This window comes from Triplophysa dalaica, chromosome 20, assembly GCF_015846415.1.
Source record: "Triplophysa dalaica isolate WHDGS20190420 chromosome 20, ASM1584641v1, whole genome shotgun sequence".
Classification (NCBI taxonomy): Eukaryota; Metazoa; Chordata; class Actinopteri; order Cypriniformes; family Nemacheilidae; genus Triplophysa; species Triplophysa dalaica.
Window position 1 is genome coordinate 17,862,187 of NC_079561.1, and position 18,707 is coordinate 17,880,893.

The 18,707-nt window shown below is 38.6% G+C and overlaps 1 protein-coding gene across 1 annotated transcript; it reads right to left on the reverse strand.

Annotated features, from left to right (window-relative positions):
- Positions 1-1,270: 1,270 nt before the first annotated feature.
- On the reverse strand, positions 1,271-9,803 carry LOC130409715 (specifically androgen-regulated gene protein). Its single transcript, XM_056733867.1, has 4 exons — positions 9,742-9,803; positions 5,251-5,404; positions 4,264-4,450; positions 1,271-4,043 (listed from the first exon to the last, which is right to left on the reverse strand). Exons 2-4 carry the CDS (start codon positions 5,353-5,355, stop codon positions 2,533-2,535), a joined length of 1,803 nt encoding a protein of 600 aa, XP_056589845.1. The 5' UTR covers positions 5,356-5,404; positions 9,742-9,803; the 3' UTR covers positions 1,271-2,532.
- Positions 9,804-18,707: the final 8,904 nt, after the last annotated feature.

The window sequence follows — 18,707 nt, forward strand, 5'->3', positions numbered from 1 at the left end:
TGCCACAAGTGAACAAGTAGAAAAGGACTCAGTTTTCCAACTAAAATACTTGAAACACACATAACAGGATGATTAATTACAACATACCAGCTTACACATTTCCAAGGACTTCTGAATGTACAGTAGCACGCAAGGTTAGCAAGTAGAAGCAAACATTACCATACCAAACATAGATGAGTTGTTTATTCAAAGTGATTTATGCATATCATATGTTTTTTCTATTCATTCATCCATTAATCCATCTATCCAAGTTTAGCAACAAGCTAAAAATGCTGTTTTAAACCCACGGTTGGGTAAAATGTGAATCAACACAAAAAATGTATGTACGCACATCCAAAGCATCGTAGCCAGGTGCAAGATAAAAAGCATAAATCAAATAATATGAAAAAGATCTGCACACTGTTGATCATTTTTAAAGTGGTAACGTTTCGATCAAAGATCTTTGTCAGGCACACACATATGAATAAACTTAACCACTCTGTTACACTCATGCCCATATTTAACGCAACCATAAGTGTGCACTTCACAACTACTACCTCTAGAGGGAGTCATGAATTCATGTATAAACCAACAGTCACCAGAAAACACAACCATAAAAAAACATGGATCTGAAGTCCTAGACTTGATGAAGACCCATTACTGGGGAGATTTTAAGATAGATTCAGCCCATTTGAATCACATTGTGCCGTTCAGGAATCTACCAGTACCTCCCGTATCAAACACAATGCAAATCTACAGTATGACATCACATTTTTAGGAACATTCATTTCCTTTTTTATCTGACATATTTGATTACTTCAACCTTTTGTCTCTGGTCTTTTGTAATCTTTGTATGCACTGTATTGTCCTGCACTGTTTTTATCTATTCTGTCTACTGTGATCTAATATTGAGTAAAGCAGCCACAGACTTGGGATGCACCTGTTCAAATGACAAATGACAGTCCAATGGTTTGGAGGCTTCCAAAAGTCGAATCAAATAAAGACATAATGAAGTCTGTCTGATGCAGATAACAAAAGACGTGCAGGTGATAAAGGTTCTGAAAGACTCAGCAGGTCTGACAAGTTTCTGCATGATGGAAACAGCTGATGTTATGAAAGGAACACTCAGAATGTCACCTCATCACAAATATGTTGACAAGAAAAACATGCATAGGAATTTGAACGTCAGAGGCTGCAAGGATGTTAAACACCCACTCAGTGTTCAGAAACACACTACTGATCCTCCAAAATACATGTTACCTACTTTTATCACCACAACAGTATACTGATATTACATTAACAGATTTTATTGAAGTCCTTCAAAATTTCAGAATAACGTTTCAGATTATGTGAACAATGAGTCCAAATCTTAATCAAAATAATTGTTACAGATTTACAAGTATTTAATTCTTGACTTATCTTACAATTTATGAACTGTACATTAGTGTAGTGTAGCGAAGACCATCTAGACCGAGACAAGACCAATGCAGACGAGACAAAGTCAAGACCAAGACCAACACTCCTATAATACATCTAAAAGATCTACATAACACTCAAAAAACCTGTAGATACCCAACATATAATGAAATACATAAACTCTTTTAATGAAACAATAATAGGAGATTGAAAGTAATAATATATATATATATATATATATAACAATATTGAGAGTGTGAACTACAAACAAGAGTTTTCACTCTTTAAAAAAAATCATTTTGCATTTAAAACAATGTAAATATATATTATATGTAATACAGATAAATAAACAAGATCTCATACAGTTATATTGCAACATATCTTCGATTTTGTGGGCATTTCTATTGATTTCTTGACAAACTCCACTTCATCCATTACTGGCACAAAAGTAACATACGAAATCTAATTACAAATGCATTTTTGCTTGCATTTAAAGCAGAGAGTTTTACATCCAACAGATCAGACATTGCACCAGAAATTTACTGATGTTCCTGCAATTGTGGTCTTGTCCGATCTGATATAAAATCCAGATTTCTTTAGGTCTGAGACCAAGACAGGCCAAGATCAAATGAAATCGAGTACAACACTGCCGTACATTCATTAACAAGAATAACTTTGTTAAATGGCGCCAGATGCATCATTTGAAAACGTTTTAATAAAGAAATAAACACAGGAGAGATACGATTTTAGACAAACCAATGCCCTAAAAGATGCATGAATAATGCAATCCTGTGTGATTGTATTTTTGAGTGGCATATACTACAAACTATCTTTAAGCCAAAGCGTTCTCATAAAGATAACATTGTAATGCTTTGCCATCATCAATTCACAAAAAAGTGCATATATTTATATATATTTAAATAATTGAATTGAATTTAACACGTAATCTAGAGATGCAAATCGACCATGAAGCCAGAACCAAAAGTGCAACAAGTGATGATGAAGAAATAAACTGAACTACAGGAGTTCTTCTAAGATCCAGCATCATTTCAATGCTTATATTATAAAAGTATTTCTTCAGTATTTTTAGTGTCTTTGATAACAATCCTCATACCCCCCAAAATCTGAAAAAGACAATCAGTGACCGCCACCATCCTTCAGTAATCCCAGTTTCTTCAGCGCTTCACGTCTGCTTCCTCCGTTACTCCCGTGAGGGGTAATAACCACACTTATTCCATTCGATCGGGGCAACTTTTGGGCATCACCACCTGTGTGTGCGGGCAAAACCGAATTGGAATGAAACGATTTGTTGAAATCGACCTCCGGATGTCCCAAACTCAAGTCCTTGGCGCTTTCCACAGAAAGAGGTCGAGCTCGGCTTTTCCCAGACTGTCCGGGTGATAGCTCAACATTGGTGGTGTCCAGATTTGTCTTCGATGTTCTTGGTTCCACAACGATGCTGCTAAGACCGACACCCGACCTTCCCAGCGAAGACGATTTCATCTCATTGGGCCGAGGCAGTGGCTTCTTCAAAAAGCTTTCTCTACTTGCCACTTCTCTGTGTCTTGTGTCTATCGGCAGTTGTGTATCTCCTGTTACAGGCCATCCTGTAAATCTCGACTGGTCCGGTGGCGGTTCCAGAGTATGTGATGTTAAGTGCACAGATGGGCCGTGAGGGGACACTGGACTCAGATCTTTAGATTTGAATGTCGGTGATACAGAAGGAGAGACACTGGACCCTGAATCGACGTTGTCGTTCTTTAACAGGCCTAATTTTCTCAATGCCTCCATTCGTATCTTCTGCTGATCCAACGGAGTGCGATCGATCGGCGACAGGAGCAAGTGTGCAGCCCCTGGTTCTTTGTGGCTTTTGAGGATGATATTAGAAGGAAGTTTGTGTTTGGGTGCCACAGGCGGAGGGGTTTTGGGGTCCTTGTATTCTTTTAGAACAGCTGGTACCTGTTCAGAAGATGGTGAAGGTGTTCTTGGCATGTCTGCTCCAGAATGCTGCACGATCATTACCGGCGTCAGAGGTGTTTTCTTCATCAAAGCTTTCAGCCGCAAGTTTTCAATGTCATTTTTGGACAGTGATTGTCTTGATGGTGCTGGATCTATACATTTTGATTTGTTCACCTCTGCTGGCTTGGCAGGATTTGGAAGTTCAGGAGTCCATTCCGGCAGTTCATCAACCACAGTTGGAGGTGGTGCTGAATAACGTGGAGCAGCTTTATCTGTTTCGTCCATGAAATTTGAAGGAGGAGGAATCCAGCTCATCTCTGAGGAGACCTTCTGTTGCTTCTTAGGGTCTAAACTTTTAGGACTGTTACTGGACGCATGAGATCTAACCGGAGGTTCAGGAATGAAAGAAGGCGGCAGGTCATCCACTTCTCTCGATAGTCCAGTGCTGTGTTTAGCATTTACTGATTGTGATAATTCTGATCTTTTTAAAGCCGCCAGTGGTGTTTGTTGATGGTCAGAGGCTGACCTGAAGCCATCGATAAACACGGCAGGTTTGTCTTTGGGTGAAAATTTACTTGGTCTGCTCTCCAGTTTGGCATTTCCACCGGCAACGAGTAACGGAGTTGGAACAAGGTATTTTGCAGATGGTCTGTGACTCCTTCCTAAGATTTTATTTGGATCCTCATGGGCTGAAAGAGAACATATATTAAATATTCAATATTCAATATTATAAAAGGAAAGTCTTTGCAGGGTAATGTCAATTTAATGTCATGATTTTAACTCTCAGTCGTTTGCAAGCAAATTAGTGACATGACAGCAGACTGTCTGTGGTGATGGCATTTACAATAAGAAATTTAAGACAAAACTGTTTTTAAATGCAGAGTTTAAAAGGTGTAACTTCGTTCTTACCCTCAGGTTTGTTGTTGTAGACAGAAGGGTACTGAGCTATTTTCCCCGCTATATCATAAGAGGGGCGATCGGGCTCATCATTAGACAGTCCGCTGTCATCATCCACATCCAAAGATTCAATGGTCTCATCCAGGAACATAACACATGCTTTCTCCTCGGCAGAGAGATGATCCAGACTGTCGTCACTCTATGGTATAAAGAGGAAAGAGTCTTAAAAACCTGGAATCTCTCAGACAGCTGCATTCAATTTTTCACATTGAGCCAGTACCGTATAAATATTTGCCAGACAAATTGTACTTTTTTAGACAGAGTAAAAAAGAAACATTCCAAACCACAATCTAAAATTCCTTCCCTTTCTTTAATCTTCAACATATAATATAATCAGTACAAAGTAAATGGACACAAGTTAAAGTAGTGTTTAATTACGTTTTCAGTATCAGTATCAGTAGATAAACATCACATTTCCTTCTTCCTCTTTATAGCACACAGTTAGGCACAAAAACACGTTTTGGGACTATAAATATATTTGTAAAGCTACTGTTAAATATAAATGAAGGATGTGAGTGACTAGCATTTGTTGTCGATACAATCTTAAAGACAATTTTTTTTTATTAATAATATGGGATTTAGGACAAATGACTGAAAACTGGCCGTATACTGTAGATACAATATGCAGTTCATAACATGTAATTAATGAAAATGTAATACAATTATTGCTGTCGCTACTGCTGTCCTTATGATGGACAAACCTGTTTTCACTTTTCCACTCGGCAGCGGCTATAAAAATATTATTTGTTACCCTTTAAATACCAGTCAAAAAATCTCTCTAAAATGCTCTTAGCATGCTTCTCAATAGAAAAATGGCAAAACAATTCAAAGAAAAGGTTTAGACACTATTCCAAAACCTACCTAAAGTGCTTAAAATATATGCACAAGAAAGGTTGGGAAGCAATGATATAGGAAATTGATAGACGATGTGATACTCACAAAGTAAGAGTTGATGCTGACCATGCTATCACAGCTCCCTGTGCTGTTCATACCAGACACAGGTTCCTTGGAAATGCCCCTTGGCCAGCTGTCACTTTTTGGCATTGCACATTCGAGGTATTTGACCGATGTCTAAAGAGTCTTTTCTGATGATCTAAAGAAAAGTACATACAGTAAACACACATTAAACAAGATGACAGACTGTGGAACAAACTGATAGCTCTCACTAGCTACAAAGACATGTCGTTTTTTTATTTTATCATTATGTATTGTGCCATGACATATTTGTTACACCTCTAGTTCAAGTCATTCATTTAAAGCAACAAGGAGCCGTTTTGATGTATGGTTCCCCCATGTGGCTGATAAGCGCAATTGTCTGTTATCAATTTCGTAAATACTGTCGCTGTATAAGCTTCCATGTGGGCAGCGCTTGTGGACTTTCCTGCACACCAAAGTTACAAGTGTGATTTCTGCCGATAGAGGGCTGCTTAGGTAGTAGCGGCAGTAAAAGTTGTCCAGTTCAGGGTTGTCCTACCACTAAAATAAATTTAGAGAGATTATTTTAAGGTCGAAAAACGGATCGCTGTTGCTTTAAAGGCATGAAAATAATGAACATTACAAAAGCGTTACAATAAACACGTAATCTAATAATACATGTTTACCATGGGACGCGACGCAGTACTGTATTGTAAGTTATCTTTGTAAGAATGACTGATGTCCCTGCTGATGTCACACACTAGAGATATCTGTACAAGACTGGAGATCAAAGAAACATGCTCACCAACAGATTTCTTATGAGTTGTACGATTGGAAATAAGAGCTCATAATGTAAATTATGGTATTTGGGTTCTTTACAGCAACTATACAGCACAGTCAGCGTGTTTCATTTGAGAAAGGGTGAATGCTGCCATGTAAACATTGGTGGACGGACGGCACAGAAAAAAATTCATCATAAATGTCATAAAAGCTGATCAGATTGTGTCCTAATACTTCATTAGGTTCAGTGTTACTGAACGTATCAATCTCTTAATGATCCGGAGCAAAAGAACCACACGCGCCAAACTACAAGTATGAACACTCCCAAAAAAAGGCCTTCAGCCTCTCAGTACCTGCCCAGAAAACTCAACATACTAGATAGCTGGTGTTAAAACTGCATCCGCCCTGTAGATAACTGCTCAACAGTTCAAAGTACCTTAGCATGATTGACTCACCTTTTCTGGTAAGCCAATCAAAACAAAGCACACATTATTGAACACATAATGTAGAAGAGACAAGCCAACGCCTAGAGATCAACATGTGCGCCCATAGCACATATTTTGATAAATCTTCTTTTCGTCAAATTCTCAGGACTGCATTGCATATATCCTTTGTAGTCAATCCCATCATGCATCAGGGCCTTTTCAAAAATTAAAAATAGCTAGAATAGAAAAAAATGCATTGGCCTTAAAACAAGTTTTGTTAAGCTAGCCTACAATCCACAAATTTCTGCTTTATTGCCATATCTGTTTGACACAAAACAATAGGTTACTTAACGTGGGTTGAACATTTCAAGCGAACCCATAGTCTAGAGTTCCAATTATAAATTATTATAGCAAAAAAATTAAAGACGGACACTCCCCATTCTGTGGGAATGACCCCTAAGAAGGTAGCTATCTTTGAAGGCCATGAACAGCAAAGCAGGTTTTAGAACCGATCCTTCATTTTTATCCTACGTCAATGTCCATCAACAAATCAATGTGTAAAGAAAACACGCAGTGACTCTAAAGCAAGTTTGAATGGCAGCCATTGTTAGCATGTAACGTGGAATGATTTTCAAGTTGATCGGCATATTTCAGGCGGCTCTGCATGGCTCATTGGTCATAGTTGTGTGTACACACCTCTGACTGACAGAAACACCAGAACGACTGGGCGATGACTACAACCAACACCTAGAAAACCGGAATGCCATGTTACCAACTTAAATCTGTTATGTCACCCATGTAAATAATCAAATCCCCTTGCCTTTCTGTTTAGGAAGTTTGCATTACACTTTGTTTAAAAGTCTTGAGCTGAGTAACTTTGACAATGAATGGTTCGCAAACAGGTGAAATCAGATACTACCGTGTATTGAGACAATTGTGGTAAATGAACCTTTCAAATGACTTGAAGTAATCAGGTTTTAACACGTGTCATTGGGTTAACCCATGAACTCACACACACTATTGTCTTCACAAAAAAGTAAATGTGTCTTTTTACTTTTGTGAGAGTGTCATGTTTATAATGAACGCTAAATTGACTTGCTGGGAGTGTTTTCACTACTCTCTAAATGCAGAGGTCACATTTCGGATACCGAAATTTTTACCATACCTGACAATTAAGTCACTTTCACTTCACTTCACTAAATGGTAAAAGTAAAACTGTATGCAGGAAAATGTCCAATAAAATTTTGTTAAGTGATGTAATACTATTTTTTATATATATTTATGTATGACATACATTCTTTAATAGGCCAACAAAGCATTTTGTAAAGTCTCCTATATGTGCCTCGTGTATAAACGCTTGTGTAGATTTCATTCTTCAAGGGTTTCAAAAAAGTCAAGAGAGTTTTTTTTTTATAAATCCTGATATGATACTTACTGTATCATGCAATTAAAAAGTATATAAACAAAAAAAATCTAATACATTTGTAACCACCATATTTTAGACACTTCACTTTAAAGATTTTTTTGCTTAAACAACAAAGTTTGTAATTTAAAGGTCATTGTAAAACAAAACTCAAGCTCATATAGGTAAAAGAGATAAGATAATCATCATCTCCTTGCAGGGACTGTGGGATTCTGGGAACGAGTATGCAATCTTTAATATGGTCCATGTGACGACAAGAAATGTGAAATAATTGCCCTGTGCCCTGTCGTCGACCCTGGCAATTCATTTACAGACAATAAACACACACAGTCCAAGTCCACCTGCAAAGTACACATGCAAAGGAGAGAAGCAGATCTCAGTTTGAATAAAACTATACAACCTCCCTGCATCACATACACACCACCCACAGGAGGACACTGTGCTACAGAAAGTGTTACACTACATAAAACTACCGTAAACTGACTCCCTTCATTGCCTTCATCAGATGAATTAAGACCAGCATGTCTGAAGTCAGGCCTTCTCTACACAATTGAATAGTAAAGGCCATTGCACATTGAGTCCGAAATTTGCGTCCGAAATTTCTGCATGTTAAAATATAAATATGAGCTCACATTGTGTCGATCACATTTACACATTGCCTCAGATTTTCTGCATTTTCACATTCGTAGCAAGCATTTTGAGAGGTGTTTTGACAATTTTGGACTGTATGTGCAAAGACCTTTGATCTGGTAAAACGAAGTATGTGTAGCTTTTTGTGAATTTCTAGAAACAAAAATCGGTGCTGCACAGTCACAAAATCTTAATTTGTTTCCTGCAATTTCATGTATTATATTAAACATCTAAAGCGTTGACTTTGTGTGATGTATTTAACATGTTGTCAATGTTACAGTTTACAATATCAGTATCAGTTCATGTAAAATGTAGTAATGATGTCACTTCTTCCTCACACTCTTGTCACTTTATACATCACTTCATTTATATCCAAGTTATATTTTAGTGAAACATACAAGATGTTAAGGATGCTCAGCGAGATTTTATCTATTCAATGACGCACTGAAGAGTTGCTTTGAAGTTTCTATAAACATAAGATGAGTTGACAATAACCCCAGGTTACTGAAGCCCTATGACGGCATTGTGGGAGGAATAGATCTGTTGAGTCATTGTGCCTATTTATTAATAATATCTCAAGGAATAATAGCTGGTGTGTCTGGCCCGCACCCCCAGGCGGTAATGATAATTTTTATGGTTTCATTTCCTTTCTGAAACTTATCAGTCCTTATGAGCTGTCATTGTAAAGCAAGAAAAGCATAACTGCCGTTTAATGAAAATATACAGTTTTAAAATGACATAAGACTATTGGAAACAGAAAAAAATCTTTGTTTAGTTATGTAATGTAAATTTGGATGTACAGACAGTTACAGTACAGTTGAATTAAGATGTTCAGATGAATAAAGAAGTTCAAAATCAAACGTGATATAATCTTAATACAAAAGAGCTCAAAACAAATACCATAAATTCCAGAAAATATCAACAACACAATGTGTAACGTTACAGTTTAACATGGGTGTAGTTTGATGGGTGCAGTAAACTTTTAGACTCTAGAGCTTAACAAACTTTGTCAAAAATACTTAACTATAAGGTACTAAAATCATGCAAAGTAAGATATATAGTAAACACGATTGCTAATGCTGTATTTCTCGTTGTTAGTCAATTATTTATTATTAACTTACAGCCTTGTTGTTTTGAAAGACTTTACAGATGTAATTATTAGCGCATGTGAAACACTACATCATTACAATAGCCTAAAATCACGATAAAGTTGATGTTCCTTCATCAAATAACTCATAAAGTCTGGTGAAGTCTTACCTGTGGAACTGAAAACACGCGTCGAGAATGCGCGAGACTCCCGCTCACCTGTCTGACTCTATCAGCTGCAAGAGAGCAAGGGCGAAGGCATTCAACGCCTCAGATCTCTCAGCCAATCAGCGTCTGCGTCAAACACACAGCGCGGCAGCTGATTGGCTGAACGCTACGTGCGTCAACAGCGTACTGCCCACTTTACACTCTTTAAAAATAGTATGCATAGTACAGCAGTTTGTAAATACAATTAAACGATTATTTTAATTACTATTACTTGTCATTTTTCATGTAAACTGTGTACAGTTTAAAGCAGACACCTGCATTTATTGCATTTTAACCAATAAGAATGCATTGTATAATAAAAATGCTATAAACCACTTACGTTACATGGATTCATGAATAAGCCTACATTAAATTTGGCATATAGGAAAATATATTAATTTAAACTGTGTAAATATATTAATTAGGGGTTTCTTGTTGACAAAGATGCATTTATTCTGAACATTCAAGTTATTTTAAGCATTCAACCGGTTCATATGGCTGTTTCCAAAAATAAGATTTGATTTCATGCCAGATGACTTATACCCCACCAACACCCTTAAGTGTCACATCTCATAATTCATACTCTATGAGTGTGTTTGGGCAGTGAAGCATTTCATTTGAACAGCTTCAGTATCTTTTTAGGGCATTCGATAATAGAGAAGATATTTTGCACTTCCCTATTAGCAAAAGCAAACAGAAGTAAAACTCAGATAAAAGCACATGACTTTTAATGGTGACATTCCACTGGGTCATTCATTGACTTTGATAGTTACCAATTTTGTGGTATAGTCAATGTAAACCTGTCTTGGTTGAGTTCTGGGTGTACTCTGAGGTCAGGTTATATCCCTGGACATGTGTTTTTCACGTGTAAGTGTAAAGGGGTCATATGGCACGAATATGTGTTTTTATGTGTCTTTGATGTTTTATACGTTGCCCACGCATGTTTTATTGCAAATATGAAGTGTCGGAAACAAAAGATGCATTCTACATAAAAACGAATTGTCACCCAGACCTGCCTGAAACGCTTCGTGTAACCACACCCCCACAAATCTATGTTAGTTTGTGGTATGACTTGACCAAGAACACACTAATGTACAAGCAAGTGAGGTGGGTGTACATTTCAGTAGAATATTGTTTGGAACCTGATGTTCCAAATATGGTAAGAGGCTTAACATTTCCATCACAAGCTTGCAGTATTGGACCAATCACTACAAACTGGTTAACTGGCCAATCACACCACACCTCGGTTTTAAGAGCGATGAGCTTTGTAAGAAAACTGCGTGTTTCAGAGAGGCGGGGCAAAGAGGAGATACAAGCCTGCACAGTATCTGTAATATATAGCGTTTTTTAACCGTAAATCATGTATGCACATTACATTACATCTGAAACAAACCATAATGTTTGACCCCTTAAATTTAAAGTTTATTCTTTAAATATATGCTCTAACGCGGAAAGTGTTTACAAACTGATTCTGTAGTATAACTGTATGGAATTATAATATTCAAGAATGGTTATTTCTAAAGAAAGCCATACTAAGCATATGGAACCAGGGAACACTGAAGAACATCTAAATGAAACTTTTATTCAACCAGCTCAAGACCTTTTCTGGACTTAAGGCAGATAAAAGGGGAAGATCAAATCAAACATATTTTCTTTTGTACTATTGGAAATAATGAAAAATCTAAATACGCAATGACGCAAAATTAAAAGTCAAACAAATCCCACTTTTGTTTCAAAAAATGTGAACAACAAACCACACTCCACACAGGAATTGTTTACTGCTGAATGTTTGGGTACAGCGTGTACTGTACAGATGCTCATGTGTGATACTCAATGCTCATGAATCTTTTATGTGTTTTGGCAGGGTTTTCAGTGAGCACATATCTCGAGAGACCAGCTCATGAAACGCAGTTGTCGACTCTAACCCAAAGATTAGCCTGAATTAACTTTTCACAATCCACATTAACCAACTGCGGTCTAATCCTCCTGTCAGATGCAGAAAATACATCACTCTCTTACTACAACAAGAAATTAAAATCATTAGCAGGTGAGACAAAATCTGATATCTCTTTAGACACATCATGGCCGTTTTCCAGTTTGCAACACAGTAACCACAGAATAAACGTAATCTTGAGTCAGAATTTTACACATATTAGAATTACACTGCCAATGATATACTCATTCAGACCTAAACTCCTTTGAGATTAAGAAAAAAATACAGTTGAAAGAAAAAGTATGTGAACCCTTTGTGCTTACTTGGATTTCTTCATAAATTGGTAATAAAATGTGTTTTGATCTTCATCTAAGTCACAACAATAGAGAAACACAGTCTGCTTAAACTAATACCGCACAAACATTATACGTTTCATTATACGTGTCAGATGTGAACCATGCCTCGCACAAAAGAGCTCTCAGAAGACCTACGATCAAGAATTGTTGACTTACATAAAGCTGGAAAGGGCTACAAAAGTATATCTAAAAGCCTTGATGTCCATGTGTCCACGGTAAGACAGATTGTCTACAAATGGAGAAAGTTCAGCACTGTTGCTACACTCCCTAGGCGTGGTCGTCCTGTAAAGATGACTGCAAGAGCACAGCGCAGAATGCTCAATGAGGTGAAGAAGAATCCTAGAGTGTCAGCTAAACACTTACAGAAATCTCTGGCATATGCTAACATTTTTGTTGACAAATCTACAATAAGGAAAACATTAAACAAGAATGGACTTCATTGGAGGACACCACGGAGGAAGCCACTGCTGTCCAAAAAAACATTGCTGCACGTTTGAAGTTTGCAAAAGAGCACCTGGATGTTCCACAGCACTACTGGCAAAACATTCTGTGGACAGATGAAACCAAAATTGAGTTGTTTGGAAAGAACACACAACGCTATGTGTGGAGAACAAAAGGCACAGCACACCAACATCAAAACCTCATCCCAACTGTGAAATATGGTGGAGGGGGCATCATGGTTTGGGGCTGCTTTGCTGCCTCAGGCCCTGGACGGATTACTGTCATCAATGGAAAAATGAATTCCAATGTTTATCAAGACATTTTGCAGGAAAACTTAAGACCATCTGTCCGCCAACTGAAGCTTAACAGAGGATGGACGATGCAACAGGACAACGACCCAAAGCATAGAAGTAAATCAACAACAGAATGGCTTCAACAGAAGAAAATACGCCTTCTGGAGTGGCCCAGTCAGAGTCCTGACCTCAACCCGATTGAGATGCTGTGGCATGACCTCAAGAGAGCGATTCACACCAGACATCCCAAGAATATTGCTGACCTGAAACACTTTTGTAAAGAGGAATGGTCCAAAATTTCTCCTGACCGTTGTGCAGGTCTGATCTTCAACTATAGGAAACGTTTGGTTGAGGTTATTGCTGCCAAAGGAGGGTCAACCAGTTATTAAACCCAAAGGTTCACATACTCTTTCCACCCTGCACTATGAATGTTTACATGTTGTGTTCAATAAAAACATGAAAACGTATAATGTTTGTGCGGTATTAGTTTAAGCAGACTGTGTTTCTCTATTGTTGTGACTTAGATGAAGATCAGAACACATTTTATGACCAATTTATGAAGAAATCCAAGTAAGCCCAAAGGGTTCACATACTTTTTCTTTCAACTGTATGTCGGAATGTTGGAAGGAACAGTAATATTGATCAAATTTGACAGAACATCATTCCAGTTAAGTTCCCATGAGCAAATTGTGCCTTGGGGGATGGGCTCAGAAAACCTCTCCAGAATGGAAGATGACAGAAGGGTTGTGTACTTCCGATGGGTCATATGAAACGGGAAGCGATAGAAATTGTGACGAAAGCGAATGCCGGTAGCTCTTAAATTCAGGCACCATGACGTGAAGACTTTTGTCACACGTCCACGTACCCGACAGGGACATCTAGAGGAGAAAAGGGGACAGAAGAAATCCATCACATTTTTAGGCTCCACAAAATATCTCTATGGTGTCTCTATATGAGAAACATTTAATTATTTAAAATATTAAAATGTTGGCTATATGATATCATTGACTGAATCAATATTTTAAGTTATACGTGTTAATACAACCTGAACCACATTTTACTACAATTATGAAATATTCTAGAATGGCAATATAGCATATATTCTCTGACACAAAAAATATTACACAGGTTTCATTTTTCATGAGCACTTTTTTCCTCCTTTATTTGAAAAAGCCTTCAGTGGGCATACAAGAAAGTCTTTTTAAGAGTTTTAGGTCATGCCACCTCTTTAAACGCATCACAAGAAAAATAAACAGATAACATATCAGGACTATTACATAACTTACTTAGAACATGACATTATCAGCATATGTTTTGTTTTGCTCAGAGCTTTCAAACCGGTCCTCATCAATGATTTCTGTTGGTTGCCTTGGAAGCAAAGATGAAATACAGATGCTCATAGGGAGGGGATTTCAGAGCAGAACACCAGGAGGCCAGGCCCAAGTTACATTGAGAGACTTCCGTCTTCCCACTATACATCTGGAAGTGTTCTGAAGTTTTAACACTCAGCCAAGGATAGGGGCAGAGGCGAGGAGAACATTCCAACATTCCCAACGACATTCCCGATTCCGGTGCTAAGCAACAGCTCTGATACCTGACATGTAGAGCAACATTTTTTGGAGCAGGTAAAGCAGCAGCCTGTGAAGTCATTTATGTGACGCATGTTAACACATTTAACATGATGTGTGCTATCACTGAAGACACGCCCATGGTACAGTGTGATTCATGAGTGAAGGATTCTGGGTAAAAAACAACATCTCCCCACCCAGAACAACTCAAATATTTATTATTTTCTTTCTGTTATCTGTTTGATCTTCACTCCGTCGGTCGAAGTAAAGGTTCAGAGCTCAAATTGAACTGAAAAGAAAAGAGTAAAAAATTTAATTATACATATCTGAGACACCGGGGGGGCACAGTGGCTTAGTGGTTAGCACGTTCGCCTCACACCTCCAGGGTTGGGGGTTCGATTCCCGCTTCCGACTTGTGTGTGTGGAGTTTGCATGTTCTCCCCGTGCCTCGGGGGTTTCCTCCGTTACTCCGGTTTCCTCCCCTGGTCCAAAGACATGCATGGTAGGTTGATTGGCATCTCTGGAAAAAATTGTCCGTAGGGTGTGAGTGCGTGAGTGAATGAGTGAGTGTGTGTGCCCTGCGATGGGTTGGCACTCCATCCAGGGTGTATCCTGCCTTGATGCCCGATGACTCCTGAGATAGGCGCAGGCTCCCCGTGACCCGAGATAGTTCGGATAAGCGGTAGAAAATGGATGGATATCTGAGACACCAAGCATTGGAAGAGATTTGGCCAGACTGGGTGTGTTTGTATACTCATCTTTTTTTCCTTCCATCATAAAAATACAAAAGCAGACCAGACAGATCGAGAGAAAGACATTTGCTTGAGACGACCAAATAGCCAAACATCTATATGATCTCACTATTAAAGCCATCGCAATATTATGATAAACTAGTATTACATGAAAAAAATGAATGAATATTGTACATCAGGAAATGATTATAATATTTCTTATTGAAGGCCATTCTTATTACTAGTATAAAAATAATTGTATTATTAGAACTGTGGAGTATTTATACATCATTGCAGTATTAAACCTGACCGTCAGGGCCTCTGGCTGGTTCTGGCAAAGATTGGCTGCCCAGAAAAATATATACGGATACTGAGACTGCTACATGACAATATGTCAGCTACAGTCCTCAGTGGGAGTGGAGATGAAACGGAACCCTTTAGGGTAAATACAGTCAAACAAGGATGTGTCATTGCTCCAACACTGTTCTCCATCTTCATTGCTGCTATCCTCCATCTTATAGGTAAACATCTGCCCCAGGGAGTCAAGATTGTGTGCAGAACAGACGGGCAACTCCTTAACATCAAACGATTCAGGGCAAAAGGTCGAACCACTACTTTATCAATCATGGAGCAGCAGTATGCGGACGACAACGCCCTTGTAGCCCTCTCAGAAGAGGATCTACAGTGCATGTTGGTTGCCTTCGAAAAAGCATACAAACAGCTGGGTCTAGCCATCAGCATAAAATAGACTCAAATCCTCTATCAGTCACCACCACACAGTACTTCTGTCCTGCCCCCAAATATCTCAATTGACAACATTAAATTGGAAAATGTGTATCGTTCCAAGATCTGGGCAGCCTCCTATCATCAAAAGCCAACATTGACGATGAAATACACCATCGCCTCAGCTGTGCCAGTGGGGCTTTTTAAGGCTCAGGAAAAGGGTTTTTGAGAACCGCGACCTTCTGGCAAAGACCAAAATCCTCGTCTACAAAGCTGTAATGCTGCCCACTCTACTGTATGGGTCAGAGGCCTGGACCACATACAGTAGGCACTTAAAGGCGCTAGAGGCATATCACCAGAGATGCCTCCAGGAAAATCCTTAGGATCAGTTGGGAGGATAGGCGCATCCAACACCAGCGTCCTGAAGGAGGCTGGTATCCCCACCATCACTCCTACCATTGCTCAACACCAGCTCAGATGGACCGGACACGTTGTCCGTATGCCTGACTTTCGCCTTCCAAAACAAGTCCTTTACTCCCAGCTTGCTGAAGGAAAACGTGACCCAGGAGGCCAAAAGAAGAGGTATAAAGACAACATTAAAACAAACATCAAAAGTTCCACATAGACCTTAAGGACATGACAAAAAAATAGGGCATCATGGAAAATCCTTGTCGACGAGGGTGCTGCACTATTTAATGAAGAGCTCCACCACGCTGCAGAGCACAAACGCAGACTCAGAAAGGAGAGAGCATCCATCAAAAAGGTCCAGTCCAAACCCACCACCACCTTAACCTGCCCGCACTGCACAAGAACAATCGGGTCTAGAATCGGCCTCTATGCTCATCTGAAGACCCACAAGGACCAAGAAGGAGGACAGTCATACTCGACCACGAGTGACCGCCGATGATGATGATTAAACCTGAGTTATTGTCTTTAAGACTGCAAGGGAAGCTCAGCTTCCCCTATAATTGTAAAAAAATGAATGGTCAAATATATGTACTATTATGTTAACATTTTATTGACAAAAAATGCGTTAAACACGTTCATCTCGAACGAAAACAACTTCGTTCAGAATCAGCTACTTAGGTCGGCTGACTCGATTTCCTTCTCATTCATTCCCGTAGCGTACAGTGCATTACTCTGTTGAAGCCCAGCGTCCATTGACTTCAATGGGGCTGCTTTAAACAGTTTTTTTCAGTGCTTAGAATGGAGGAGTGGGCTGGCCGGACTCCGAGCGTCTGCGTGATGATTGGAGGGTCTGTCATCTCTTTTTAATCCACTTTTATGTCCTAAAACACTTGTTTTTTGGGGTTGACAGCTTATAAAAACGTATTTCTTGTTTTTTTTTAACTTGTTTGCTATACACATTGTCACATATCAGCTTTTTGACATTTTTTTTTTTATAAATCATAAATGACAAGGAGGCGTCAGCTTCTCGCAATGCAAAGAGACGGTTGGTGTGGGCGTGGTCTTCAGATTATGACGCGTATCACTCTGTGTCTCCATTTTCAACTCAGTCCCATCACGGATTTTGCATGTGTAGTCGAAAGACAAACTGCTGCAACCTTCATCGTATATTTCACACAATTTCACACCACATTCATTGTTTCAGTTTAACATAATTCCCACATTTCCTCCCGTTGAGTTAAATGTATATATATATATTAGATCGTTTGTTCATTAATTCATATAGTCTGAACTAGCCAGCTAGCAAACTGCACATGATGGCAGACAGTGCTAATATTGTCGACCTGATTTTGGCAAAGCCATTAGAAAGTCTTCCTTACGAGGAGAAACTTAGAATTAAACAGCAGGGCAGATCAACACCTAAGATTGATTTAGTGCAAAAGATAGGGAAAAGTAACAGGTCTTTTCAGCTCTCCTGGTATGACAAAGTTAGCTGGCTGACTGGAAGTGCTGTGAAAAAGAAAATGTACTGCTGGCCATGTCTCTTGATGAAACCATCTTGTGGATGTGTTGTTTGGTCAAAATTGGGGTTTGGAGATTTTTAGATTAGATTAGATTCAACTTTATTGTCATTACACATATACAAGTACAGTGTAACGAAATGTAGTTTAGGTCTAACCAGAAGTGCAATTAGCAAGTGCAGATATACAGTGTGAATAAATACAGAATACAATATTAGGAAAATAATTTACGATGGGCATGTACTATGAAAATATGACAATCGGTATGTACTATGAAAAATATATACAGAAGGCTATCTACTGTGAACATTAGTGTACAGGAGGTTATGAGCAGATAACAATATAGACTATACAATAGTGCAAGTGACTTGAGTGTGCATTAGTTACAGACATTAGCTATTAAAGTTACAGTGCAGTAGATGAGTTAATGTGGTTATTAAAGGTACGGTGCAATACATGAGTAGATGCAGATATACAGTTACAGTGCAGTAGATGAGTTAATGCAGTTATTAAAGTTACAGTGCAGTAGATGAGTTAATGTGGTTATTAAAGGTACGGTGCAATACATGAGTAGATGCAGATATACAGTTACAGTGCAGTAGATGAGTTAGTGCAGTTATTGAAGCTATAGTGCAATAGATGAGTAGATGCAGTTAGTTATGCGATAGATGCAATAATGTAATAGATGAGTTACAGTGCAGTAGATGAGTTAATGCAGTTATTAAGGTTACAGTGCAGTAGATGAGTTAATGCAGTTATTAAGGTTACAGTGCAGTAGATGAGTTAATGCAGTTATGAAAGTAGTCCATTAGTGCAAATGAGCATTCAGTGTAATATTCCTGGTGTGCAAGTGAGCAGTATAGAGTGCAAATGATGCTGTGTTTGTGTAAACAGTCCGGTAGAGCAGATACATGAAGTACTGGTGGGTACAGTTCAGTCATGCATGGCAGCCCTGTA

Coding starts and splice junctions, on each gene's coding strand:
- LOC130409715 (XM_056733867.1), bottom strand. CDS start 5,355: ATGCCAAAAAGTGACAGCTGGCCAAGGGGCATTTCCAAGGAACCTGTG. Junction 4,451..5,250: donor TCAGCATCAACTCTTACTTT/GTGAGTATCACA, acceptor TTTATACCATAG/AGTGACGACAGTCTGGATCA. Junction 4,044..4,263: donor CTACAACAACAAACCTGAGG/GTAAGAACGAAG, acceptor GTTCTCTTTCAG/CCCATGAGGATCCAAATAAA.